Source organism: Mesoplodon bidens, assembly GCF_964165515.1.
Source record: "Mesoplodon bidens genome assembly, chromosome: 2".
Classification (NCBI taxonomy): Eukaryota; Metazoa; Chordata; class Mammalia; order Artiodactyla; family Ziphiidae; genus Mesoplodon; species Mesoplodon bidens.
Genome location: NC_138177.1, coordinates 50,490,034 through 50,517,914, shown reverse-complemented (window position 1 = coordinate 50,517,914; position 27,881 = coordinate 50,490,034). Strand labels below are relative to the sequence as shown.

Sequence of the window (27,881 nt, the reverse complement as noted above, 5' to 3'; positions counted from 1 at the left end):
TTGGAGAAATGGGTGGCTCTTTCTTCCATGCTCACCCAGTCCCCAGTATGCAGCTCTTCAACCATTTGGAATATATAAGAAATATTTTGCTTACATGCTCCCCCCTCAATAAGCTTCCAGTGAACAGATGAATGAACAGATTCACGAGCGCGCAAGCACTGCGGTATCTTCACAATTCAGTTCAACCTGTGATGAAGCTTCCGCGAGGACCATTAGAACTTCATCCAAAAGACTGAACTTCTGCACACACTCAAGCCAACACTGGCTGTGAATCATATGTGCTTATGTCACCAAGGACAAGGGTTCAACTCCAGATAAGCCAGCTGGTTTTATTCCCTTACCAAGTCTCCCCCTAGACTTCCCCAACTGTTTTGCATTTGGCCATAATGGTAACTGGATGACTGCATTCAACGTACACATCTGTGGTCAGGGAGAGGCCACCACCAAAAGTATCACACATGGTCTGGGTGAGCTCAGCCACTAATACCACCAATCCCAAAAGAGAAACCTTAAAGGAACAGCAGGCTAACCAAGCTTGACCAGCAAGGGTTCTCACCCAACCTTCCTCTCATCATGAGAGTGACAGACACTCAGACATGACATTAACTGTCAACATCTCCCAGAAAGTACAGTGTTTTTATATTCAAACTATATATCTCAGACCGTCTCTTGGACCTGGAAGTAGTCCCCCCTGGAAAAAAATGGTTTGTCTGACAGATCCTTCCTTTGCATTGGAAAAACAGAGGCTGTGTACGTTGGGGTGAACTTGTAGAAAAGCCCCTTCAGGAGCCTCTGTGGTTTCTTGGTGTGGGCTTTCTGCTTCATTCACAATAAAGCAGACTCTGAAAGGGCATCACCCACTGACCTCTGCAGCTGAGCACAGAGGCAGGTGCCCCCTGATGACAAGGTGAAGGCACTCTCCAGCCCGCCACCCCTCACACAGGAAGCCTCTTAAAACCTCTGCCCTTGCTCTGAAGCCACAGACTGCTCCTGGCATGCATATTTCTTAGAACACGTTCAGTGGAGATGCAGATTGTGGTTAGTGTCTGGGCAGCACCAAGAGGTTGGGGAACCTCAGGCTCTGGTTCTGACCCAAGAAGGGAGGAAGCCCTACGTCAGCTCTCCCCTCCCAACCCTAGTAGCATCAGAAGGTAACAAGGTGAGATCCCACGAGGTAATACTGAACAGTCTCCGTCTATCACCGAATACAAAAGTGCATGTTTCACCACCTTAGGAAAAAGTCCAGAGTTTATTCCTACCCTACTTTTCCAAATTTCTTTTTGCCCACCTAGCAAAATTAGTTCAATCTATAGAAACTGGGAGTGAAAGGGAACACTGAGAGCTCTTTCTAGGGAAGCATCCCCCCATCTCCCCAAGCAATCCCAGACCCCACCTCCAAGAGCAGAAACAGAAAAGCCCCTTTCCCGCTCCTGCCACCACCCCCCAGCCCCCCCAATCCCCCCCACCCCGGCCTCTTCCCCCTGGACTCCTCAAGGCTACAAAGAATTCTTTGGCTCCATTATTCCACTTATCTTCTCTAACTAGGCGGGCTTGTGTTTGGATGTAGCGGCTTCTGAAGCTGACACTTTAATTCTTGATTTTAAAAACTTTATTGTTTAAATACCAGTTTTGCCTCTGAGGCAGCCAAGGCTCTGCTCTGCTTGTTAATTATCAGCTGCTAAACAGTACTTTTTTCATCCAAGCTGATGAGGCCCAAGGCCACTGGGGGTCAAAATGCTGGTGCTGGAAAAGAGGCTTCAGCTCCTTTGTGGCAGTCTCGTCAGAATCCAAAAGAAGACAAACAGGCAAGAAGCTAACCCATTTCTGTGGGTGTGGTGCAGCTCAGCTAAGTGCCTGGCACTGTGCTTGCACTCGGGGATACCAAAGGAACGAGACACACTCTTGTCCTCAAGGGGCTCAGAGTCCAGCAGGGCGAGATATGGGAGTGACCATAATTTAAATTCAGAGCAGTCACAGAGCTCGTGTGAGCTACCACTAGTATAGGGCAGAAAGGTATTCTGCCTGGAATTGGGGGTGGGGGGACAGGTAAAATCTAAGCCTCGAAGGAGAAACACAATTCTACCAGGAATAAAAGGATGAAGAAGTGAAAGGTGCAAAAGAAGATCTGGAAGCAGAATAACGCACTGCAGAGTGGGATGGAGCCCTCTCCTCTCCTGGAAGGAGAGCGGGAGAGAGGGAGAGAGGGAGGGAGGGAGAGAGAGAGAGAGACGCGCATACGTGCGTGTGTGTGCATGTGTGTGTGTGTGCATGTGCGCGTGTGTGTGCGTGTTGGGGTGGGGGAAGAAAGAAAGATCAAAGCCAGCTTGCCTGAACACCATGTTTAGGAGTTCGAGGGACACACTGGAGGCAAGGGGAGGCCACTGAAAGTCTCTAAATAGAAGTCATGTTTGCGGTCACATCTGCCTGGGTACAGATGGCTGAGTTTCTCAATGCCTCTGAAGAAAACCAGATCAGTGGCCTCAGAAAGCAAGCACTAACCATGCAGAGAAACAGCGACTCCTTCCTATGAAGCAGGATGTAAAGAGGGGGAAGTTACGCACGGCCTGTACCAGCTGGATGACCCTTAGGACTCTCCGCTGTCAGGGTCCACTGAGATGTGGACCTTTCCTCAATCTCTCAGCAAGGCCTGATGATCAGAAGAATCCTCGGAATGATGTCACATCCCTGCATCTCTCTAAGGCCCCTGGCAGGTCGAGTAGTCTGAAACCCTGCCATGACGCTGGGGCAGCAGAGGAGCACACACAGCCCTGCGCAATTATCTGCAGAAGGCCGAGTGAGGAAGATGTGACTGATGCGTTCTGTGAGGCTCCGGAAAACACCACTAGCACCAAGGGATGACACAACTTCAGGGAACTAAATTTTGACTCGATGATCATAAAACATTTTTTTTTGCATTTTATATTTTTTTAATACAGCAGGTTCTTATTAGTTATCTATTTTATACACATCAGTGTATACATGTCAATCCCAATCTCCCAATTCATCCCACCACCACCCCCAACGCTTTCCCCCCTTGGTGTCCATACGTTTGTTCTCTACATCTGTGTCTCTATTTCTGCCCTGCAAACCGGTTCATCTGTAGCATTTTTCTAGATTCCACACATATGCGTTAATATACGATATTTGTTTTTCTCTTTCTGACTTACTTCACTCTGTATGACAGTCTCTAGGTCCATCCACATCTCTACAAATGACCCAATTTCGTTCCTTTTTATGGTTAATATTCCATTGTATATATGTACCACATCTTCTTTATCCATTCATCTGTCAGTGGGCATTTAGGTTGCTTCCATGACCTGGTATTGTAAATAGTGCTGCAATGAGCATTGACTGGGGTGCATGTATCTTTTTGAATTGTGGTTTTCTCGGGCTATAGTCCCAGTAGTGGGATTGCTGGATCATATGATAATTCTATTTTTAGTTTTTTAAGGAACCTCCAAACATAAAACTTTAAAACCAGAAAAAAACTATTTTTTTAAGAGTAAGATTTTCTTGAAAAGGGATAAGCTCCCCTAACACTGGAGGAATTTAAGAATAGATTCAAAAGGTTGCCAAACACAGATAATTATCACAGACAAAAACACACATTCCTGAACACCACCTCTGTAGTCTTGTACAATAAGATACAAAGAGTGGAGTCCAGGAATCTGTATTTTCAAATGTTACCCACAGGTGATTCTGACAGTCGACTTGGCTGGGAGCAACTGGGCTAGATGACCATCTGCTGAAATGCAGCCCTAAACAAGACAAACAAAATACTATTTACAGTCCCTTTCTAAATGATCACCTTCTTTTTACCCTCTCGACTAGGCCCCAAAACCTCTCCTCACGCTCTTACACAAATCCCCTTCCAGTTCCGCTAAATCTTTACCGGGGTGTAGAATGATGACCTCAGAGCCTGGTGCTGTCTGTGAGAACATGCTGCAATGATGGAATGTTCTCTTATTTGTGCTGCCCAACACAGTAGCCACAAGCTCTATGTGACTCTTGAGCACTTGCAGTGTAGCTAGTGCTACAGAGGAACTAACTTTTAACTTTATTTAATTATTTAAATTTAAATAGTCACATGTGGCTAGTGGCTATACTGGACCAGCCAGCGCGGCTAGCTATGAAAGAGGGTTTATGTATTCACTCTGAGATTTACACAAGCAAGAAACTTGTGACTCTCTGCTCCTTCCACCACCACCTCTTGGAGCTCATCTCCAGCCTGAAGAGACACATCTGATGACAGGGAGATTAAATTTAAAGAAAACAGCAGGAAGGGAGGAGCTCTGTGACAGCTGTACCAGAGACAACAGGTACAGAGAACAAAGAGCCTGAACAAAAATCTTCACCCCTCAGGGCTTTGCCCTTCTCTGCCCAAGAAAGCAATTAACACCAACAGTGCCAGCAGCCGTCACCCCATCCCGGACAGTGGGGCCTATTGCCTGGTGCAACCACCCAGCTTCCCCAGAGCAAGCAGACCTCATTCTCAAGGATGACCTAGAACATCCCTTAGCTGACTAAAGCTGGAGTCTCAAAGCTGGTTTGTAATGGAACTTTTTGGCTGTTCTGGGGTATAGAAATCCAAGGGAGAAGAAATAAATCTCGCCAAAAAAAAAAAAAAAAAAGTCCCACTACTTTTCCAGACCTCGAAAGTTTTCATCAGGAAAATATATCATCTGCACACTAAAAAACACAACTGGATTCCTGCCCAGGTACAGCACAAAGGCCAAATTCAAACCTGACCAAGGACTCCAGCTTCACATGTGTGGTCCTTCAGCCTTGATTCCTGCTCCCATGTTTCGGGACCCTTTTGACAGCATCTGCCTGGACACACACTCACAATGGACAGGATGCTTTCTCAAGGCTCCCTCAGACCAAGTTACTGACTGCCTCCTCTCAGGAGAGGCACTCAGCCTGCTGCAGAGACACGGGCCCTCAGAGAAGAGGGACGGTGGCAGGGATGGCGGGGGAGGAAGGATGGGAGAAAGACTACAAACTAAAAAATCCCTGTGGGGGAGGGGGAGAACAACCATCCTTCAAAGACCAGATCTTTTTTCTGAAGTTTACTGGAAGACTTTTTCCCCCCCTTCTTGCTTTATAAAAAGAAAGAGAGAAAAAAAAAAAAATGTTGCAACTTCCTTTGTCATAGCACATGCTCAGGAAAAAACAGACCTGACCCATTGCTTCACTTTCCCATCTGCACTAACGGTCGGCTCCATCCCGAGCCCTGACTTCCGCTCGCCCAGCTCCTGAGAGGCTGGAGGCAAAGATGGCCAGAGCTGGGGCTCAGAGAGCACCCTGAGTGCACCTGCCCACTGGTCTGCCTGGGAGGCTCAACACAGGAAGGATGCAACTCCTCAAAGCAAAAGAGAGAAACCCTGGGAGGGCCCAGAAGAGGACAAGAGCCTCAGCCACAGCTGCAGCCCAGCCAGCCCTTTCTCATCACCCCCTTCTTCCCCGGCTCCAGGCGAGAGCCAGTCAACGTAATCCCAAGCACTTCCCATTACCAGAAACATCCCTAGGGAGACCTCGGGTCTTCCCCGCTCAGCAAACAGAAGATGGGAGCCCCAGTGGAGTCCCTCAAACTACTCCTCCCACTGGGCAAACTTCTGTCTGCACTGGCCCCGGGCCCTGTCACAGGTGTGAGTCCATACCAGGCAAAAGTGACCGCACCCCTGACCCCTCCGGCCTCAAGGAGCTCACCCTGAGTCTCTGTATCCTTTGTGGCCCTGATTCCACCACTTTCCCACCACCAGCTCCCTGAACCTCTTTATGTGTAAAACTTGGAATCAGACCACCTGGACTACCTGTCAGAGAGGTACTGCCTCCGTCAGAGAGGGTCAAGAGGGAAGACATGTGAAGGCGCACAGTCCAGATTTGGGGGGTCAGTCTAGTTTTACTCCTTTTATACACAAAGGTGTTCACTCCTCCTCTAAACTGTAAGTTCCCAAAGGCAGCGCTCCCATCTTATCATTGCAGCAATTTGCACAAAATAAGCATTCCATACATATTTGATGATAAAATAAAGAGGTGAATCAACTAAGTACTGAATTATAGCGGAGTCAGGGAAGAACTATTAAGAGAGGCAGTTCTGCAAGCTATAGGGAGCCAGGTTTTAGAGCTAGGCACGCCCATCATTAATAGCCTCAGGGCTCTGCACTTGTATTCCTTCCGCCTGCCCCCACCCCAGTCACTTCCAGGGCTCACTCAAATGTCACCTTCACAGTGAAGCCTTCCCTGAGCCCCTATTTGAAATTTCAACACCACACACGTGCTCCTTGCTTTCCAGGGTCTCCTCCCCTCCTTTACTTTCTCCTTTGTACCTATCACCATCGGACATTTATCTGATTATATTTTGTCTGTCTCCCCCTGCTAGAATGCAAGCTCCACGCAGGCAGGATCTTTTTTTTTTTTTTTGGTCTGCTTGGTACACTGATGTATCCCCAGAGCCTGAAATAACACTTAGCACTTAGTAAGTGCTCAATAGATAATTGCTAACGAGTGAATGATTCTGAACATGTTTCCTCTTCTGTAAAACGGGGACTTTTACTTTGCAGTATTATTTTAAGGATTAACAAGAGTGTACGTGAAACACCTAGTACAATGCCTGATACATATAATATCTGCTCAGTAAAGACTTTTTATCAATCTGGGAAACTTTCACAGTGTTGCTAAGCTTTCAACAGTGATCTGAAGGAGACAGAAGATAGAAGATTGTTGTAGGTATCAAAGTCATTCTGCTGTTCTGATCTATCCTTAGGGAGGCAGCAAAAGTCATTCTTGGCATTTCTAATTAATTTTCTTGAGTAGTGGGTGGCTTTGGATCTCAGAGGGGTAGAGAAGGCACCCTAAGGCAAATCCCACTTAGAAAGGCAGGGGTCTAGTCTAAGCTGCAACAAAGAATCAACCCTCATTGTTCTAAATCCCTCTCATATATAGCAGAGGTATTAAAGGGGTCTAAACCCAAGGGGATGACCCTGACTAGTCACCCTTCTAGGTTAATCCTGCCATCTGGGCCTCCTGATGGCCAGTCAGCAGGGAAGACAGAAGGTAGGCACAGAGAAGAATTCATGTCTATAGACATCGGTTGAATGACTGAATGAATAAAAATACTACAGCCCGGAGAAGGGTGAAAGAACACTGGCCTGCAGAAAGTGAGGACAGAGAGGATGGCTCCCAATCCCGGGATCCCTGGAACCTGGTCTGACCACCTCATTCCCAGCATCGGGGTCTTTCCCAGCATCGGGTTGTTTTCCCAGCAGTGGGGTTGCAGCAGCAGTAATGAAATAAAGCCCTTCAATACAGGAGAGCCCTTCGGTTTACGAATGAAGAAAATAAGTGAGGGCCAGAAAGGTTCAAGGACTGCTGAGGACCACACAGCCAGGTAGGTCTCTCACATGCCAGTCCAGTTCTGTTTCCCCTGCATGGAATTAACCGGTCCCACGAGGTTCAAACCTCTGACCTCAGTCCCAGCAACATGATGCTCAATACTGGTCCTCTTGCAACACACAGGAACAAGGCCAGCAGACAGATAGATCACCTTGGACTGCATCTGTGTGTCTCTGCTGTGTCTGGGGCTGACTCGAAGATGCCAAGAACTGTAGGAGAGCTGGCAAGCTCTACATCTGTCCCTCCCTCAGTTAAAGTTCTCCAAGGGGCAGAAGGGTCATCTCCACAGCACAACAGGAAAAGGAGGGGCTCTGGAACTGGGAGGAGGAGGAGAGGCATCAATGGGAAACTGTGGTCAGGGCCCTTACAAGAATGAGAACTCTGTTAGCAGAAACTTAAGGTGGCAGCTTGAGTCAGCAGATCCGAGTGGGTAAAGGGAAGAACGCCCAGAAGGCTGTCCTGAGAATGGCTTTTTAGCCGACAGGAGGAAGAGCAGGGACAGACACTTAGGGGGACCCTCACTATAGCCCTGGCTCATTCTCAGAGAGCCCAGGCACATACTGCCCCTCACCCAGGGCCACCCCCCTCCACCCTGAGGATCACCACTAGTACCTTATACTTATGTAGGCAGCATGCACTATTACTCAGTTTTCACACCTTTGTGAGGCAGCTAGGTATAATGCACAATGCCAAAATACCCTCTGAATGTTTTTTTAATGGCGGCATATAGTCACTACATAGAACTAAGAGGATACAAAAATAGTGGAGACGTGGGTCTTCAAGGAACTTACAATCCAATATCTCCACTTCACACATGGAGAAATACATTTAAAATGTGAAAGAAAATGTAAGAGTGTCTTGGCAAGTGTGACAGGGAGGGATGGCGGAGACCTGCTTCTGGCATGAAAGGCTTCACGAAGGAAGGAGCAGCATGTGTACCGGGTAGAAGAGGCGGATACAGACAGGCTGGGGATGGGGAGCAGGGGGTGGGGGTGGTAAAGGCGACATAGGACAAATAGGGTACAGGCCACGGGTGAGGGTGTGGGGCTGGAAAGCAGAGCCCCATAAGGAAACAGCATATATAAGCCACTTAAGCTGAGGCACAGCACACACTCCAAAAAAACCAGATTGGGGTCAGATCTGAGAAGGATTTGGAAATCTCCTGAACTCTGCGTCCAAAGGGAACCCATGAAAGGGTTTAAGCTGGGAAGCAACGTGATCAGAGCTGGGCTTTAGGTAAACTAACCCCCATGCTCTCCAAGGAACTGAGGGGGCAAGATCTCATTCCAGGCCGGGGTCCTCAGGGTCGGCCACATGTTCGAAGGCCCAGCCCGCCCCCACCTCTACTCTCTAGCCCTTCCTTCTCTAATTACACCTCCAACTCAATTTTATTTTCTTTTAACAAATCTAAAGCAAGGTAACCAAAAGAGACCATGAAAGCAGGGGAGACGAGGCACAGAGGAAGGGACGCTCACAGCCCCTTCCTCCTCCCTAAGAGCGCAGGTGACTGGAGTGCCGCCAGGGGGAGGGGACACAGAAGCGAGGAAGTCCCTGGGAATCCCACATGGGCTCCAGTGGAAGGGATATGGTGCTGGGGAGCCTGACGGTCAGAGGGAATAGCAAAACAACATTTCCGTAAGCGTGAGAGTTTGCAAAGCAGGTTACTCTACGCGCTCATTTTGCCCCGTGGCCTCCAGCCTTCCTCAGATCCGGGTGCCAGTAAGGAGAGAAGCACAAGGAAAGGTACAAGAAGACCTTGCTCCCCCAGGCAGCAGCCTGACTGCAGCAAGCTCCAGGGCACACTGGGCTCTTCACCAGGCCACCTGCATTCCTAGGATGCTCTAAGTTCCACACGCGTGGCTTCAAGCGCCCAGGGCTCCCCCTCTTCCTCCTGCCCCACCCCCCAACTCTTTGAACTCTGCAGAAATCAGGCATGAGCAATCTGCAGATTCTTCACTTAGAAAGGCTTCCCTCACCTAAGGCTCCTGTGAAGCCTGCCTTTAAAATCCCTCCTTTAAAAATCCCTTCCTCTAAGAATTACAGAAGCCAGGCAAGGAGGCTCAGAAGAGGGAGAAAAGAGGGAGGGCATGGCTACTCCAAGGACAGGGACTCCTTCTGTCAGAGTTAAAAATACACTCTTAGCAATTTACACCCAACTCCTCCCCTCCAGAGGCCAATGGGCCTTGGCAGATAAATCTCTCCCTGCAGAGGAAATGAGGCCCCAGGGGGAAAGACAGGAGTAGGCAGTCACGGAGACGTGGTCTGGGTATGTAACTCTAGCTGAAAGCAGAGGGTCCCCCAAGTCCTACCTCGGCTCTCACCCATGCACTCCTTCTCCCAGATAAACCCTAATACCAGAAAACACAGAATCCTCCTATCCAACAGGATTAGTACCAACACCTGTCCAAGGATTAGAAAAATCAGAAAGAAGAGAATGTCAAAGTCAACTAAAGGAAATACTCTGCCCAGTATCTATCAGTTAAGTAGGTATCTCAGCTACCCGAGCCCATTTCCTCTCCTAGTTCTATAGTGCCCCAGGATCCACGGGCAGTAGGAGAAGAGGCCACCTCGATGGACCTCAAGGGACACAGATCACCAACACCCCTGCCCCCCACAGTCAGGAGGTAGAAGACACCCATGCTCTCTGTGACATCCTGCAGGTGGCTGAGCTGGAAGGGCCAGAGGGGCCATGGCCTGACTCATGAACAGGCCCTGAGAGCCAGGGCCCAGTTATTCTTGGAAGCCAAAGAGATGAGGTCACACTTTTGAATCTGGTAACCTGAAGCCCCATGCTGCGGAGGTGGAGAGTATAGCTTAGCAACAGGGCAGGAGTCCTGGGGCGGGTAGCACGCTCAGCCACAGGGCGGGCGGCTGGGTGAGGGCCTGGGACAGCCCGCTGGACTCCTCTACTCATCCTCACACTCCTTCTGCCAGGGAGGCTAGCTTGCGGGTGGAGTCTGGAGGAAGCCAGATCTGGACGCAAGCACACACACAGTCTAACAGTGCCAAGCCCGCTCACCTCCTCCCTGGCTAATTCATCCTTCCCCAAGCTCCACGGAGCCTCCACATATAAATCTCGACACCTGGAGAAGCAGCAGCCACGGCTCACTCTCAGCACTCAGAAAAGCCAGTTGGCCCCAAACCACCCACCAAGCTCAGGCTGGAAGAGAAGGGGGCCAATGGGGAGGGGGTGCAAGTCAGTGTGAGAAACAGCTCAGCAGTGTGGCAGGAAGACCTGGGACAGGCGTCAGGGCCTGGCTGTGGGGGGAGACTGCAGCAGTGGCAGGTTTATTTTTAGCCGTTGAGACAGAGGGGCTGAGTGACAGTTCTGGGCCCTGGGCGGGAGGCCTGGTTACAAATGTCCAGTGTGGGCTGGGAGCCTCATCACAATATGAATAATCAAAATGGCAGCAAAGTGATCAACTCAGTCACCTCCTGGGAGGGCCCGGGAAGGTAAGGAGCATGAAGGTGGAGAAGCTGGCGGGGCCGTCAAGGGCTCTCCTCCCACGTCCCTCTACCTGTGACTAGAGAGATTTCACCTTTGCTTCAGGTTCAAAAGAACCATCCCGGACGTAAGCCAAACAGAGATGTTCGCCACATCTTCTCTGAGAGAGAAAAGGCTTCACCACTCCTCACCTCCCGGGAAGAGCCCTGGATGGACAATGGCCATGGAGATGCCTGGAAACGTCCCTCAAGAGTAAGATGCCCTTTCATACGATCCTTCTGGACAGCTCAGGTTCCTGGCGGAATGAACACACAGCTTAGCTGGTCTTAGAAGGGAACATCAGTTACAGATAAAGTTGACCTTGCAGCCACCTCCCAGCCTATACGACCTGGCAGATGGCACATTAAGGTGTTTACCGGATCACAGAATAAAGACCCCCAAGAACTCTGCACTGCCAGAGGGGAGCACAACCCTATCCCCGCTTCCACTCAGTCTCCTCTTCCTCCAACAAAGTCTCCTGGCCTGGCACTCAGGACCTCAGTCCAAAGCTCCAGGGCTAAAAGCACTGCTTTAGCCCTGAATGGCAGGAAGAAGAGAAATGAAAACAGACCTCGCTAGGCATCTCCCTCTCCTCTTGCTTCCTCAGTCTCCTTACATCCCTCAGTACCCAGTCCTACGGGTAAGAAGTGGTACCTGGTTGTACATCCTAACTTCCCCATAAGCTCTGGGAATCAGTCCCCAGCTCTCACCTCAGAACAGCCTCAAACCCATACTACAACTCCAAGTGAATTAGAAGGCGGCACCCATCTGTATGGACCCAGTCACACACCAAGGCAAAGCCTGACAAATGGACAGTGAGTTGGATCAGAGCCCTCCTCCTCCCTCAGCCAGGTGCCCTGTGCCGGGCACAGCCTGCACAGCCAACCACAGCAGCCATGTTTGGCCCCGTAACTTCAAATGGGAAGGAGTTTCAGATGCGGAAAAAAATGAAGAGTTCCCATCTCTACCCTGAGCCACCAGAACACTAAGATTCTTCTGATTTCAAGGAAGGAGAGGATTCACACCCCACTGAGTTACACAGTCCATCCTCTCTGCTGAGGCACTTGCTGGAACACTCACCAAGTCTTCACACGAGAGAAGGCGCAGCTGGTCAAGTGATGGTTATTAATTAACTGGACAGGAGCTGCCCTGCAACGCAGCAGCAAGCCTATCAAAAGGGCATCCACGCTGGCCCAGATACTGCTGATGGTCAGACGTGGAGCAAGTCAGCAAGCTCTCCTGCCTCTTGCCTCCAGCACAGCACTCCACTATCCCACACTGCTGTGTCCCAGGAGCCACTGGTAACCTGACCCTCTGATGTGTACACTGAGGCCTAGAAAGTTTAACTGACCTGTTCAAAGTCACATAGCTAGTTAGCAGGGCACCAAGACTAGCTCTATCTATCTTTCTTCCTTTCTCTCTCTCTCTCTCTCTCTCTCTCTCTCTCTTTCTAATCTAGCACATAACCCATGGTATCGGGTTCATCCCTAGGTATTTATATCCATACATATCTTAAAACACAAAATATCACTATTCCCCTAAGGACTAGAAAAGGTATAAAATCTGATTTTGGTTACATATTTGGTGTACATCAAGCTGCTCAGTGGCATGGTCCCATCTTAATACCAATGTCCCCGTTTCTAAGATGACTAATGTAGAAAGATCCTAGTGACCAGTTAGTGGAGAAGAGTTTTGCACTGCCAGGTCCACAATCCCCATACTATTACCTCTAGCAACCAAAACACCAAAGGAACCCAGACCAAGAGGAGGTCCCAGTGAACCAGGTCCCAAGACATGGCTCTGATGCTGATACCAGGTAAGACCTGGGATATACCACTGAACCTTTCTAGACTGGCCCAGCCTCTTCCTCGGTGAGGTGGAAAGGGTCAAGAAAGATAAGCAGGGAGTGTTGTGAGCTCTAAGGAACTATGAGTTGTGGGTCCCTTTGCCACTGAGCCTTATATCATTACCAAGAGCAGCTGCAGCCCCTTCAAACACAAAGAACAGCTCTGCCCTGCCCACCCACTTCTGTCCAGGACACTGCAGCAACTGGAAAGGTGCAGCACAGGGAGGAGGGGAAAAGAGAGACCCCACAGGATCCTTGGGAAGTCCTCATGCAGAGGAGAGGGAGCAGGAAAGTATGAATCCTGTGCCACAGATGTCAAACTACCAGGGAGAGTCCTGCATCGGAGCACAGGAGGGCCACCTGGGAATCGTGAGAAGACTCAGATGCAGATACTGATGCCCTGTCTTCCCCGCCATGGCTGGCATTCCTCTTGGCACAGACTCCACACATCCCTGGGCTCTACGGGAAGGGAGGGGGCCTCCGTCATCCCCAGGATGCGGCCAGGGGTTAAGTTTGCCTCCAGCAGTCCTGAAGCTTGGCTCCTCCAGGCCTCTCCCTGAATCCCCTGCACCTGCTTCTTAAATAAAATCGTCAACTGATGATGGCCCAACTCCTCAGATTCCAAGCAGTCAAAACGTCTTAATTATGAATACCAACACCATCATCCTCTAAAAAGGACCCCTTCATTTCCCAGACACCCATCAATATTTGGTCCTGAGGCCTGGGGCTGCTTTTCTCCCCCTTTTGTCAGCCACTGATCCCACATCTTAGCTGGAGATTATTTTCAAGCTCTATCAAAGCCCAGAATTCATAAGTGAAAAAGAACCATGAGCCGCCCCAGCTTTGATCCTGCCTCAGTGGATGTCAAGGGCCCTGCTGCAGTAGACAGCAACCAGGGCAGGGCGCAAAGCAAGGAACAGGGTCTCTGAACCCAGAAGCTACACCTTCCCTCAAAAAACCACAAGCCCCAACCTCAGAGATTTGTAACCTTCCTTTACAACATCCTGTTAGTTTACTTCATGCTCCTCAAACACTTTAAACCCTGCTTTTAACACAAAGATCGGTTAGGCTCAATTCTGAGTCACCAGCCCCACTTGCTCCTTACCAACTGATCCACTCTCCCCTCAGCTGCCCCGAGGGCAACGCCACCATCACCTCCTGCAGATGTGCTCATTCCTCAGAGACTGTCCTCAGCTCCTTCGGTCCTCACAGATTGCCTCTTCAAAGTTCTTCTGTTCCCAACCACACAATTTAACCCCTAGACCAGCAAAGTACAACAGAACTTTCTACAAGGTCGAAAACGTTCTTCTCCACTGTTCAATTCAGTAGCCATTAGCCACATGTAGCTACTGAACACTTGACATGTGGCTAGCAACTGATTTTTAAACTTAACTTAGCTTAATTTAATTAATTAATTTTAGCTAATTTTAAATAGCTATACATGGGCATTGGCTACCATACTGGACAGCACAGCCTTACACTACGTTTGTTAATTTCACCTTCTCCAAATAAGCTTCCTGACCTCCAAAATTTTAAGGTCACTTTCAATGTCTGTATCCTCCATACAACAAAGCATATGGTAGGATGCTCAGAGAATTGTTAACTACTGTAACAACAGTGGAGATAAAAGAGATTGGTTGATTACTGAAACTTTCCTCACCTTGTGATTCCATCCAGCAAACCCCAATTTGGGACACTGCCCCTCGCCCAGCCACAAACTCTCTTGCTCCCTGACCGGTACACAGCACGAGGCGTGCTGGAGAGGGTGCAGCCTGCACTGTGGGGATGTGGGAGCCCCGGCTCTCCCTCGCAGCCATGAGAGGTTCTGATCAGCTCCCCTTCGGAACACCAAGGAAGCCACATGGCGGTGACACGAAGTCAGCTGGAGAGGGAGGATTGCTGGAGAAAGGCAAGGAGAAGGAACAGTACTTTGTTTCCTCTAATCCACACAACGGAAAGACAAACAGAGATAAGTTACGACAACATTCTATATTTTGTAAAGCAATAATATGCTTCACCGAATCAGAGTCACACAGCAGAGAAGGACAACGGTGCTGGCTTTAATTAAATTTGTTCAGCTAATACCTAAGAGTCACCATGACACAATGAAGCAGTAAGCAACTGAGGAACCCCACAGGGAATAGGACCAATTACTGCACAAGTGAGCTGAGACCAGGCGTCCCTACCAAAGAAATAGTGAATAGAATTCTCACGTTCTTGCACAAAAAATAACACTAGTAAATAAGATTTCTAGCAAACACTTCCTAAAAAGGGGAGGGTGTGGTAAAAAAAAAAATATTTGTTACTGAAGATTCAAAACTCATGGAGCTGCTGAGTTGGTTTATAAGCTGCCTCTCCAACTCTGGCAATCTCTGCTGGGAAGCCGCTAAGTCCCTACCCAGCACCCCCTGGCTGACAGTCAAGGAGGGCCTGCGGTGACAGTAGCTCCTCGGGCTTGAGAGGCTCTGGAGCAGCAGCCCGTCCCAGGGCCAAGCCTGCTGATGTCAGTGCAGTTCCCAAGTGGGAAGTGGTCAAGCGTCCTGGGTGCTAATCCTGGTTCTGCCCAGTGCATGGCTGCACTACCTCAAGCAAGCCTTTGCTCTGGGCCTTGGTTTTCTCATCTGCAAAATGAGGGGGCTGGATGAGATGACCTCTAAAGTCCCTTCCAACTCTGAGAGAAGTATGAGTATGACTCAGAACTTTGCAAAAGCAGCCAGGAGAGATGGTGAGGCAAGGTCATAGCACCTACCAAAAAGCATGTAAATGTTACCTCTCTCAGGTGGAGGTAGAGAAATAGCAGGGCGGAATGGGACTATTTTTTAAAGCACTGATTACATTTAATAGGACTAAGAGGTCACCAGACCACAGACAGGGAGCAGGGCATCAAGGCAGCCGCCACCTCTCATCAACTCTCAGGGCTGTGAGATACCAGATATCAGAACCCCCATGACAGGCCCTGCTGCTGCTCTACAGCTCTTTGACCTAACTCCCCAGGAATGGCCTAACACCCCGGGTAGAGCAGAGGTCTCCTCCCTTTTTCTTCAGGCACCTTTCCGATGAGGCAATCCCTCCTGCCCCACCACATCTTCCTCCCTTGCTTAATAATCAAAACACTCCTGGTTTCGAAAATCATTTCAGTACTCAGCACCTATGGTTAAGTTAATCAAGATTCAAGATCTAGAAATCTCTTTGGTGTGTGTCTCTGGAACAGAATTCTTTGAACCAGATTCCCCCCACAGCTGTAATTATGTCTCAGCCAGTATTTGGATATTGGAAGTGCTGTTGACACTGCTATCAGTCTCTGAATGCCTCATCCCTTCTTTCTTCCTCTATTATGGAGTTTTTACACAAAGATATGTGGGAAATCTACAGTTTAGCAGTTGAGTCAACTTGTAAGATCTGGAAGCAGGCTGCCTGTCAAAACACACTCTGACTTCAATCTTCATCCACTTCTAACCTGAGAAGGACAAACTATGAGTGTTATTTAAAATACTCCTGGATCTTTAGCACAGGGAGATCAGTTCGGTGCTTTGTGACCACCTAGAGGGGTGGGATAGGGAGGGTGGGAGGGAGACGCAAGAGGGAGGAGATGTGGGGATACAGGTATATGTATAGCTGATTCACTTTGTTATACAGCAGAAACTAACACACCATTGTAAAGCAATTATACTCCAATAAAGATGTTAAAAAAATAAAATAAAATAAAATACTGCTGGATCTTTCCTTTCAAAACCATTCAAAGGGAGAAAAAATCCAAATCTCTCTCCTATTAATTACAATAGAAATCTGAATTGCCACCCAAAAGCATTTTAGAGGGTGGTTTTCTGTGTCTATTAAACAGAATAAGGAGTAGAAATTGAGAGCTTTTGTTCTGAAGTCTTTATACCATATTCCAGGTATCCAAGAAAATGAGCAGCCAGTGTCCCCAAACTGCTGATGGGTGAAGGCAGATGGCGTCTCAGAGGGGACAGAAAACTCTCCTGGAAAGAATGTCTGTCACTTCCTCAACAGTACAGGTTAACTGTGGTCAAACAGTATTCACTCAACTCCACTCCCCGAGGTCAGAGCCACGGGGTCAAACAACCACTCTCCTTCCCTGCCCCCAGTTATGAGTAGGGAAAGAACGGTCTAAGGCACAAATATTAAAGGGTTCAGGATACTGATATATTCCTTCTCCAAAAGTCGACACCAAACAACCAAAAGCCCTCAGCAACAGCTTATAGTAAAAAAACAAACAAATCTGACAGTGTTGAGGCTAGCTGAAGTTCTCCCCCAAAAGGGAGGATGAAAGCAGCAAGAAAATAATTTTAGAGGCCTTAAAATCTGTTAAGTTGAACATGCTTGTCTTCTACAACCCCCAAGTACCAGTGTCTTATTATGTCTAATTATATATTCCAACATTTCCACCCATAACACATATCTGAGTTTTGTATGAATAGCTGAAACACAGCTAGCCACAGGGATTGAGGGGGAAAAGAAAGTATAACACAGGAAGTATTTTTCTCCTCCTCCAATCATTAAGACACCCCAGGGGGAAGAGGCGTTTTTGGTCACCTTTAGAGATGTGGTTTGATCTGAAACCCCTCTTTGGGGAAAACCTTTTTCATGACCCTGAACAGTGGCTCACACTGCACTGGAGACTCATCAGACCTCCAAGTCCATTCTGTTTAACTTCCGAAGTAGATACTCTCACTGAAATCCCCATTCTCCCCCCTACCAGATCCCCTTAAAAAAGAAAAGAAAAGAAAAAAAAAAGAGGTTGGTTTTCCCCAGCTCTAGGAAAACGCTCCCTCCTCTGTCCACCAATCGCCCATGTCCAGGACTCAAGTGGCCATCTCCGATTTGCGGAATCAGCACTGGGCCAAGCCGTGGTTTACGGACCCGGTTTACAATGATCAATGGAGCTATGGAAACAGCAGACACCGAGAAGGAGCCTGCTGGCCTCCCATCTGGAGCCTCACAGACACTGAAGGTAGGAGGGGGCACGCTCTCGGATCAAAACAAACCCTCCCCCGCGCCCGGGGCGGTCGTGGTGGGGGTGGGGGGGGTGTCGGTGTCCCAGCGGAATCTCCAGCCTTGCACCTCCCCGGCCGGCGCGCCCCAAGGCAGCACAGCCGCACTCGCAAGGCCCAGGGAAGTGAAATCACACATTCCGGCTCCCAAATAAGGAGCGAGGCTAAATAAACCTCTGAGATACGACTTCTCCAAACCAACCGACCAACCAGCTCAATGAGTAATGGGCCTTTTGTGCCCACAGAAAGAAAGGAGCAGAGGATGGGGAACCACAACCCCCGAAAATCACTTCCTTGAGACTAGGGGGAAAATTAGCAGAAGTGGTCCCGAAGCCAACCGTTGCAACTCGGCTGGATGCCGCTCAAACCCAAAATGGCAGGGTCCTCACGAGTCCTCTCGAGTCCCCGCCACTCACACCCGGAGGTGACCGGAAACTCGGTCTCGGCGGTGTGGTGCGCCGGGACCTGACCTTCCCGCTGCCCCCCGCCCCCTGCCGCGCACTTGGCACCCCTCACGCGCGCGGGACAGGCAGCCCCACCGCGGCCACTCCTCCGCGGCCCCGACGCCAGTCCGAGGAAAGCGTCGGCGCGACCACGCTGTGCCACCGAGAGCTTAGGCCGCTGCGGAGTGCCGGGGGTGGTCCCCGGGAGGCCCCCTCCGCCCGTCCTCCCCTCCCTCGGGCCCCAAACCTACTTTTAGGGCGAATTTCTCCTGGGTCCTCTTGTTGAAGATCTGCAAAACTTTCCCGTTGATGCCCAGTCCCAGGACCTGGGTGGTGACCTTGTAGTCGTCGATGATGGCGTTCTTCTTGATCTGCAGGCTCGACTTGACGTGGAACTGGGGGAACTGCTGCGGGGGCTGCGGCGGCGGCTGGGCCGGGGGGTGAGGTTGGGCCGGGGCGGGGGGCTGCGGCGGCGGCGGCGGGTTGGGGAACATCGCCGGCGTTGGACAGCATGGTGCGGTGGCGGCGGCGGCGGCGGGCTGGGGAACAGCACCGGAGTTGGACAGCATGGTGCCCGTAGGCGCGAGAGCAGCGGCGGGAGGGCCCGCGGCGGGCCCCTCCTCCGGCTCCGGACGGGTTCCCCGCCACCCCCAGCCCGGCTGCGAAGTTTGCTCCGGGCTGGAGCCGGCTTCCCCGGCCCGGCCCGGCTCCAGGCTCGGCGGGTCGCGGGGCTCCGTGTGTCCCGCTGTGCGCCGCTGGCGCCCAACGACCCTGCTCCCTCCCTCCCACCCTCCCCCCGGGGGCCAGGCGATCGGTGGAACGCGGGACGGAGGGGCCCCGGCCGGGGGGGAAGCGGCCGCGCGACAAAGTACCCAGCCCGAGGGCCGGCGGCCGCGTCACAGCCTCGTCTGCGTCCGGGGCCGGTCCTTAAAGGGGAGGGTCGGAGGGGGCAGGGCTTGGGGAGGCGGGACGGAGCTGGGGAGGCGTGGGCGTGGGGGAGGGGCTGGCCTTAAAGGGGAGGACGCGAGGCTTCCGGAGCGTGAAGGGCCAAAGCTGGGGACCGGGGCTGGGGACAGGGAGCGGGGACCGAGAAATCTTAGTTCTTAAATAATCAGGGCCACGCAAAGGGAAAGGGGAGGCGTATGAAAGTAGCTGCATAATCAGATAGATAATCCACTTTTCTCCAATTGTCTGGCTCTTTTAGACAGCAGCAGCTGGGGGTGTATTTCGAAGGCGGGGGATGACTAGCAAGTATGAGCCAGATGAGACCTCCAGGGTGACCTGGAATTACAGAGGCCACTCATTCTCGGAATAGGGTGAGGCAAATATGGAATATTTTAACTTGAACACTTTCCTCTGAGTTTTGCATTTCTTTTCTCACAAATTTGTTTTTCGGTAAAGATTTATTATCATATAAATATGAACAATTTAGTAATTATACTTTTGAACATTTTTTCATGTAAATTAGCTAAAAAGGGATACAGGGCAGGAAGAGGATGGATTGACATTCAGACTACCTGAAATCAGGGAGCCTTTTCCCCTGACTGGCTGTGTGATCCTGAGCAGGTCGGTGCATCTCTCCCAGTGGGAAGAATAGGGTGTGGAGAGAATTCCCTGAGACAATGTACCAAAAAGGGAAGGTCTGGGGAATAGGTCCTGATTTCCAATGTGGAAAAGTTAGGCCCTAAACCTACAGGCATAAGAAATGGGTATTTTTGAAGAAGCCAAGTTCTAGTCCAATTTAGCCCCCTGTCTCTGAGGAAGATACTAAGGATCTAGCTGGACCTAAGCATAGCCCAGATCAAGGGAGGAGATTGGGGAGGCCCTAAATTTAAGCTACCAGAGGGTCTCGATACATATTCTGATGGGGGTTTGGGGATGATCATGAAATAAATTCCTGCTGACCTCCTCCCCACTCTGACTAGTAAAACAGCTCAGAAATAAGACAAGGAGGCTGAGGTGAAGACAAAACCTCAGCTTAATTACTGATAAGGCCGAATTAGAGAATGTGACTTTACCTATGGCCACACGTGGCCCCTAACACGTTCCCCCAACACTCTAGAGCCCCCTTGTCTAGGGAGACCTAGCTCCGGGAGAAGCAGAGGAGGGAACCTGCTAAGGACAGGTGCCCTGGGGACCGAGCCCAGGCAAGGGTAGCCTGAAAGGTAGAAGTTACCCTCCCAGCAGAGTCCCTTCCCGGGACTCACTCCAGGGCCCACTCCATGGACCAAGGAGAAATATGATTCCCCTAACACAAATACTCGCTCCTTCTGAGCACAGTTAATTTAGCATACACCTTGACTTTGTGCAAGGTGCCGTGCTCAGGCCTGCAGCGGTGGATGGTGTTGATCTGTGGGGGAGGAGATAGGTACAAGCAGGCAGCATCAAGAGAGTGGCACTGACACAAGTGCCAGCTTCTGGGAGGTGAGGGCAGAGGAATCCTCTGCAATAGCAAGCGGCGGAAGCTCTCCTCTCATGCTAGAGGGTGGATAAGTTAGATAGTTCCCCATTCCTCTGACTCCTCAAAGATAAAAAGACAGCCTACGGCCACAGAGATTGGAAAACACCTCCCCCATTCTGCAGCACTGCTATCACCCCCCTGAGGCACACGAGGGAGAAGCCCAAGGACTGAGAGAAGGACGCAGGGATGGGGAGGTGGAAGCACCTGCTCCTTGCTTCTCACCTCAGCTGGGCTGGGGCTGCGCAGGGCTGGGAGTTGGTCTTTTTTCCTCTGCAGAGAGTCACCGGTGGCTTCCTACTGCCTGACACTGAGTTTTCACCTGCTTCCCTCCACAAGGCTAGCAAGAGGATAAGCTGTTTTTGCCCTTTCAGAGAAGGCACAGTGGAAAGAGAACAGAATTTAGAGACAAATGACCTGAGTTCAAGTCTCTCCTCTTTGTATCTGAAAAAAGGAGAAAAATAATAAAGTCGAATATCAGGGCTGAGTGAGAATTAAATGAGATAGTGTTCATGAGAACTCCCCAAAAGCTAGAAATGATCATGAAATAGCAAATCTTATCATGACTGAGGCATTGTTGGCTTGCTCCTCTGGTCTGTGCCCACTGCCTGGGGATCTGCCCCTGATATCAAAGCTGCCTTCCTATCTAGCTGGGACTCTGGGGAGATGCTGCAGCCCAGTGACCTAGGAATAACTAGACAACTGAAACCACAGCTGGGGCATCCTCCTGGAATTACAAGGACCAATTAGGCCCAGGAGTCACACAAGGACTCAGTACATAGAGATTACAGAAGCTGCACACACAGCACCCAGAAAACATATATATATATCAACACAAACACATAAGTGCAATGTGCCTGGCATGTAACAGACATAAAATAAATGTCTAATGGATGGATAATAACTGGGGAGTGAGATGGGCTAAAGGAAGAACCTAAGATGGGCAAGAGATCCAGAGTCTTAAGTTCCATTCCAGTTCTAACTAACCATGTAATCTCATGCAAGTCCCGTGCCCTCTCAGTTCCCTCTTTTTCATCTGTCCAACAGTGATGATAACATCTGTCCTGCCTCCCTTGTAGAGCTACTGTAAGAATAAAATTAAATATTTTTCCTTAGGACATGGAAGTCCAAAGTCCTATTTGTATAATACCAAGCTCTCAACCATCTGTAATGAACTACTTAAACAATTTTTATGGATATGTAGAAGCACTTCAAAAGTTAAAAGTGTATGAAAATAGAAAGTACTATTTTTGTCTACTATTGACAGGCAAACACATATGCCATGAATACTGTACACACAAAGACAATTTAAAGACCTCAGGTACACAGAATTTGGTTAATTATAATCCTCCTCATCATTGAATCATTGGTCCATCTCTGCTTTTATTTAATTATTTATTAGTTTGGTTGTTTTGTTTTGTTTTGTTTTGTGGTGAGTTTTTTGGCTGCACCTTGCAGGGATCTTAGTTCCCTGACCAGGGATTGAACCCAGGCCATGGCAGTGAAAGTGCCAAGTCCTAACCACTGGACAACCAGGAAAGTCCTTAGTTATTTTTAATAATGCAGTAGGCACCTGTGAATCCACTACCCAAAATGAAAACTAGGACTTTGACAGTAGCATACATCTAACTAGGTGGTTCCTCCATTCATCCCCAACCCACCTCTGTTTTCTCTGGCCAAGATAACCATTATCTTGAATCCTAAGTTCATCATTCCTTTGCTTTCCTTTTATGTAGTTTTATTTCATAAGGACACATAAAGGTGTCTGACCTTCATAAAAGGTGAAGCTCATAGTGTCTTTAAAGGGTGGTGGATATTGGTGACTTTATCAGAAAGATGAGGTTAAAATAAGGAAATGTCTTGTCATAGTTTCAGAGTATTCCCCACCTCCTCATGATGATGGCGACGGTGATGATAATGATGGCGATTACTGAGTGATCACTCTATACCCAACACTGTGCTCAGCCTGCCATTGTCTCATTTAAATCTCATGAGGGTCTGTGGTAGAGATTGCTGGTTGTTTCCGCCAGTATCCATTTCCCCCTCTTTGATAGTAAAGAATCTTCAGTATTTAGCTAAGCACATGACTGCCCGGAATAAAAACTACATTTCCCAGCCTCCATTACAGCTGTCTGTGTTCATGACTTGTAAATGGAAGCTGTTGAGAAAAGAGGTAAGTCCTCCTTCTTCTCTTCCTCTTTTCTCCTTCCTGGTGGCTGGAATAAAAATGTAATGGCTGGAGGAACTTCCCTGGTGGTCGAGTGGTTAAGAATCCATCTTGCAATGCAGGGGACGCCAGTTCAACCCCTGGTTGGGGAACTAAGATCCCACATGCTGCAGGGCATTACTAAGCCCACGCGCCACAACTACTGAGCCCAAGCTCTGGAGCCCTCGCGCACCACAACTAGAGAGAATCCCGAGCACTGCAGCAAAGAGCCCATGTGCAGCAACTAAGGCCCAATGCAGTCACTAAATAAATAATTTTTTTTAATGTAATGGCTGGAGCTTGAGCAGCCATCTTGAATCATGAATTGGAGGCCACAGGTTGAGGATGACAGAGCAAAAGGATAGAAAGAGTCTATGTCCTTCTATCCATGGAGTATGGGTAGAAGATGGAGCCTGGATCCATTGTATCAGCCCTAAACAACTTACCCAGCCTTTATATGAAATAGAAATAAATGTCCTTCTTATTACAGCAACTGATGTTCTAAGTTTTCTATCACTCACATCCAAATTCCATTCTAACTATTATACAACCCTATGAGATAAGTACTGTTATCCTCATTTATCTATTTTTAAAATGAGGAAACTTAGTCCTAGAGAAATTGAATAACTTTCCTAGGGGTACATAGTTAACAAAGCACAGAACCCAGGTGTTTCTGACCCAAAGTCCATTTTCATGGCCCCCACTCTAAATCCTAAGCAGACATACACCCACATATCCTTCTTGATGTCCTAAATATGGTATCTTGCCATTTCTGGGCAGGAATGACCTAAAGAGGTATGGCTTATACTTTCTATTTTAGATAAACTTTAAATCTCCCACACTTCAATTTCCTTCAATCTTGACCTAATCTGTTACAGAGTATAGGTCTGTGTTAATTTGCATGGCTGGGTTATATGATAGGATTACTTGTGAATCCATGGCAATATCTCTTCTCAAGGCTTCCCCCGTCCTGCCTTCCACCATCAGAGAGTAAAACTTTCCTATTTTGCTGTGATATGGCATTCTGAATGGATTACAAGGGTTGAAAATCTATGGAGGTGAATTTCCTGCAAATTTTCAGATAACACGCTCTCGATGAAATATGATCATCCGCAAGCTGTTGGATAGATATATGCACACAGATAAAGTGGCCTTTGTATCTATTGCTGGGGCACACAAAATACTGCAGAAGGCAGCATGATTCACAGGAAAAGCTCTCTTCACTGAAAGCTCACTCTTGGAAAGGAAAATGACTTGAGGCCTGGGAGAGATAAGCAGTCTTCATCTTATAGGCTAGTTTTTCTTTGAGAGATTGAGAAATTCTCCAAAGCAAAAATGAGAGATATATAAGAATTATTCGTCACAAAATTTCTGAAATCTCTGAAAGTGTTAGGGACTGATCCACAGAAAGAAATTTTACCCAAAGTCAATTTTGTGGGCGATGCCCTATGTGAGGACATCTCAGAGGGGAAGAAATGCCCTGCTCCCCCACCCCAATGCCCTTATCTGCACCCCATCCTTGGACTGTTTAATGCCACAGCAGGAAGCAGCCGGAGCAGAGGGGAAGAATGGGAATGGGAAGAGAAAGAAGGAAGTACCTAAGGGGGAACACAAACTTAGCCTCAGCACATCGACAGACATGACATGGTCCAAAGGGACGGAAAACGGGACTAATTAAGACTACAGGTTGCTTAACTGTAAATTCTGTGCCTTAGTATGGGAAATGGAGACGAAAGGGGTAAATATTCCACCGTAGTCCAGATAGCCCAAGACCGTTGTCCCATATTAAAAGCTTTGCCCCTCCAGTCTAGCCTGTATCTGGCATGTCCATTGCAATTCAGATGAGCATTCAGCCTGGATAGTGAAATGGGGAAGGGAGAAAGGTAAAGGGGATTTGTCATCCAGGAACACAACCAGGGTGTGTCAACCCAAAGGGTCATTGGTCTTTGTCTGGTAACCTGCTGACCCCTGGAATTTTTTTCCATCCCTCACTTAAGATGAGTAAATGGGAGTGGGAAGGTAGGAAAGGTAGGAAGAGATGTGTGTGTGTGTGTCTGTGTCTGTGTGTGTGCACTGGGTAGCGATTTCCTAAGTGTATAAGAATAAACAGCTTCCCATGAGACCGTAATTTTGAGGCAGCAGAACAGGGCGGAATCAAGTGCTGGGTTCAAATCCCACCTCTACCACTTACGACTATAATAACTGCACCTCTGCATTCTTTTTGTATAATGAAGGGGGAGATAATATTCCCTAGATTAATATTCCCCTGTCAAGTTTTGAGCTGTTACTGACACATACTGATTGGCCTCTGTGGAGCAGTTATTATGCAGCAGGTACGTTCATACCAATCATCTCCTTCAATCCTCTCGACAGGCTGTACTTAGTATTATTTCTGCTATTCCAATCATTAAAAGCACTGTGGCTCAGAAAGGTTAAATACCCAGCCAAAGTCATCACACTAGAGCACAAGCGCTGGAATTCAAAACTCATGCTGTTTCCACACATGTCAAAGTCCATGTTCCTAAATGCCCCTGTAAGTTGTCCAGCTACCTGACACCTGCCAGGCCACTCCGAGGAAGCCATCCCAGCCTGTGTGCATGGCTCAGGAGAAGGAAACAGTCTGCAACCTGCATCTTACTCAGATTCCAAAGACTCTTCCTCCAAGACAGAGAGTTAAAGGCAATGAATAAAGTCATTTAAGCAGTAATGAAATTAGGATCCTAGGATGTATAAGCTTTTGAGAAATGTCCTAAATATATGAGGTACATGTGGTATAACCCACATTTTGTTTTGTTTTTGCTCATTAAATGACAGAGGTAGGAGTTAACTTTTTCCCCCATGTTTCTCTTTAGGTTATGAAAACTGTAATATTGTAGAGATGAAAAGGACCTATGAAGACCACCTGATCTGTCAACTTTCTCAAAAGACCACACCTACATGTAGACAAGTAGGTGTGTGACCATAAAAACTTAAGGCTCTCAGAACTTCCGGTGTCTCACTATATCATGAAAGGAAGTTCTTCCTTTTGTGTGACCTATATAGTACATGTTGCGGGCAAGTTCCTCTCATTCCTGGAAGCTCGCTCATTGATGCTGGCAAGGGGTCTCCCCACAGCTTTGGATAGATGTCTAGAACCCTCCCTTCACTGGAGCAGTAGGTGCAGGGGAAAATTGGATGTGCTGGAAGAGAGAAGTTGGCATGTGGGCCAGCCTGGTACCTGCACCTGACCCCCACCATCAACTTTGCACCCCCTTTCATATCCACAAACATTGACTAAGCACCAGTTCAGGTCAAGTATTGTACTGGGCATAGGAATGCTCAGAGGACCCTGATGGACCTTGAGTGCCTTGAGAAGTTACATATATATATATTTACATACATATGTAAATGGTGACGGTTATATATATACATAACATAAAATGTATCATTTTAACTATTAACTAGTTCAGAGGCATTAAGTACACTCACACTGTTGTGCAGCCATCACCACCATCCATCTCCAGAACTTTTCATCTTCCTAAATTAGTTCTCTGAACTCATTAAATAATAACTTCCCACTCCCATCCTCCTCCCAGCCCCTGGCAACCACCATTCCACTTTCTGTCTCTATGGATTTGACTACTCTAGGAAACTCATATAAGTGAAATCATACAGTATTTGTCATTTTATGACTGGCTTGTTTTACTTAGCATAATGTATTTAAGGTTCATTCACGTTGCAGCATGTGTCAGAATTTCCTTCTTTTTTTTAAGGCTGTACCATTGTATATACATATATATATATATATATACCACCTTTTATTTATTCACTCATCCCTCTTGATGGACACTTGGTTTGCTTTCACCCTTTGGCTATTGTGAATAATGATGCTATGAACATGGGTGTACAAATATCTGTTTGAGTCCCTGCTTACAATTATTTTAGGTATATACCCGGAAGTTGAATTGCTGCATCCTATGCTAATTCTATGTGAAATTCTTTAAGAACTGCCGTGTTATTTTCCATAGCAGCTGCATCATTTTACATTCCCATCAGCAATGCATAAGAGTTCCAATTTCTCCACTTAGCTAACACTTGTTGTTTTCTAGGTTTTGGGGTTTTGTTTTTGGTAATAGCCGTCCTATTGGGTGTGGCCTTGAGAGGGTTTAAGTTTGGGTCTTCAGGGCTCACAAACAGGAGAGAGTCATCTAGAAAGTTCTCACCAAAGAAATGACATTTGACCTAGGGATCTAAATATGGGCAAGAATTCTCCAGGCAGAGGAGGAGAAAGGGATAACACTAAACAATGGAGCAAAGGGAGACGAGAAATTGCACAGCCTGTTTAGGAGCAGCAGGTGGTCAGCACAGGCTGGAATGCAGGGTGTGCAGGGGAGAGTGTCAAGATGTGAGGCAAAAAGCAGATTCAAGGGCTAGACATTCCACTAAGGCTTTGGACTTTGGGCAACAGGGAGCCATTGGTAATACTACGTGAAAGTGCTGTGCAAACTTCAACACATGATATAAATGCAAGAACTTAGAACAAAAAAGAAAGAAATGTTTTTAAAGAAAAAAATGGGGACTCCCCTGTGGTTAAGAATCCGCCTGCCAATATGCAGGGGACATGGGTTTGAGCCCTGGTCCGGGAAGATCTCACATGCTGCAGAGCAACTAAGCCTGTGTGCCACAACTACTGAGCCCGCGTGCTGCAACTACAGAAGCCCGAGCGCCTATAGCCCATGCTCCGCAACAAGAGAAGCCACCACAATGAGAAGCCCACGCACTGCAACGAAGAGGAGCCCCCGCTCACCGCAACTAGAGAAAGCCTGCGTGCCACAACTAAAGAAAGCCCGCGCGCAGCAGCAAAGACCCAACACAGCCAAAAATAAATAAATAAATATTTAAAAAAATAAAATAAAGAAACAAATGTACTAAGACTAATACACATTACCTGGAGATTGGAGGCAGTTTCTGGCATCTACCAGGAAGGACACTGGGCCCCCGGGGTGCTGGTTCAGGCCAGCCCCCTGGTGTTGGGTCCCAGTGCAAAGGTAGCCGAAT

At 48.4% G+C, this 27,881-nt stretch overlaps 1 protein-coding gene and 1 long non-coding RNA gene across 3 annotated transcripts in view; one reads left to right on the top strand and one right to left on the bottom strand.

The window, feature by feature from the left end:
- The window catches only part of MAPKAPK2 (MAPK activated protein kinase 2), a 45,324-nt gene extending 26,234 nt beyond the window's left edge, over window positions 1–19,090 (bottom strand). The window contains exon 1 of one of the 2 annotated variants that reach the window (XM_081224053.1): window positions 18,432–19,090. In XM_081224053.1, coding sequence (XP_081080179.1) covers window positions 18,432–18,749 — 318 coding nt within the window. In that variant the 5' untranslated portion in view covers window positions 18,750–19,090. The remainder of the gene's footprint in view (window positions 1–18,431) is intronic. The other variant, XM_081224054.1, reaches the window with a different exon arrangement.
- On the top strand, window positions 16,133–25,756 carry LOC308611909. Its single transcript, XR_014015048.1, has 3 exons — window positions 16,133–17,697; window positions 19,385–19,496; window positions 25,697–25,756. It is a non-coding gene; the product is annotated as an uncharacterized lncRNA (long non-coding RNA).
- Window positions 25,757–27,881: the final 2,125 nt, after the last annotated feature.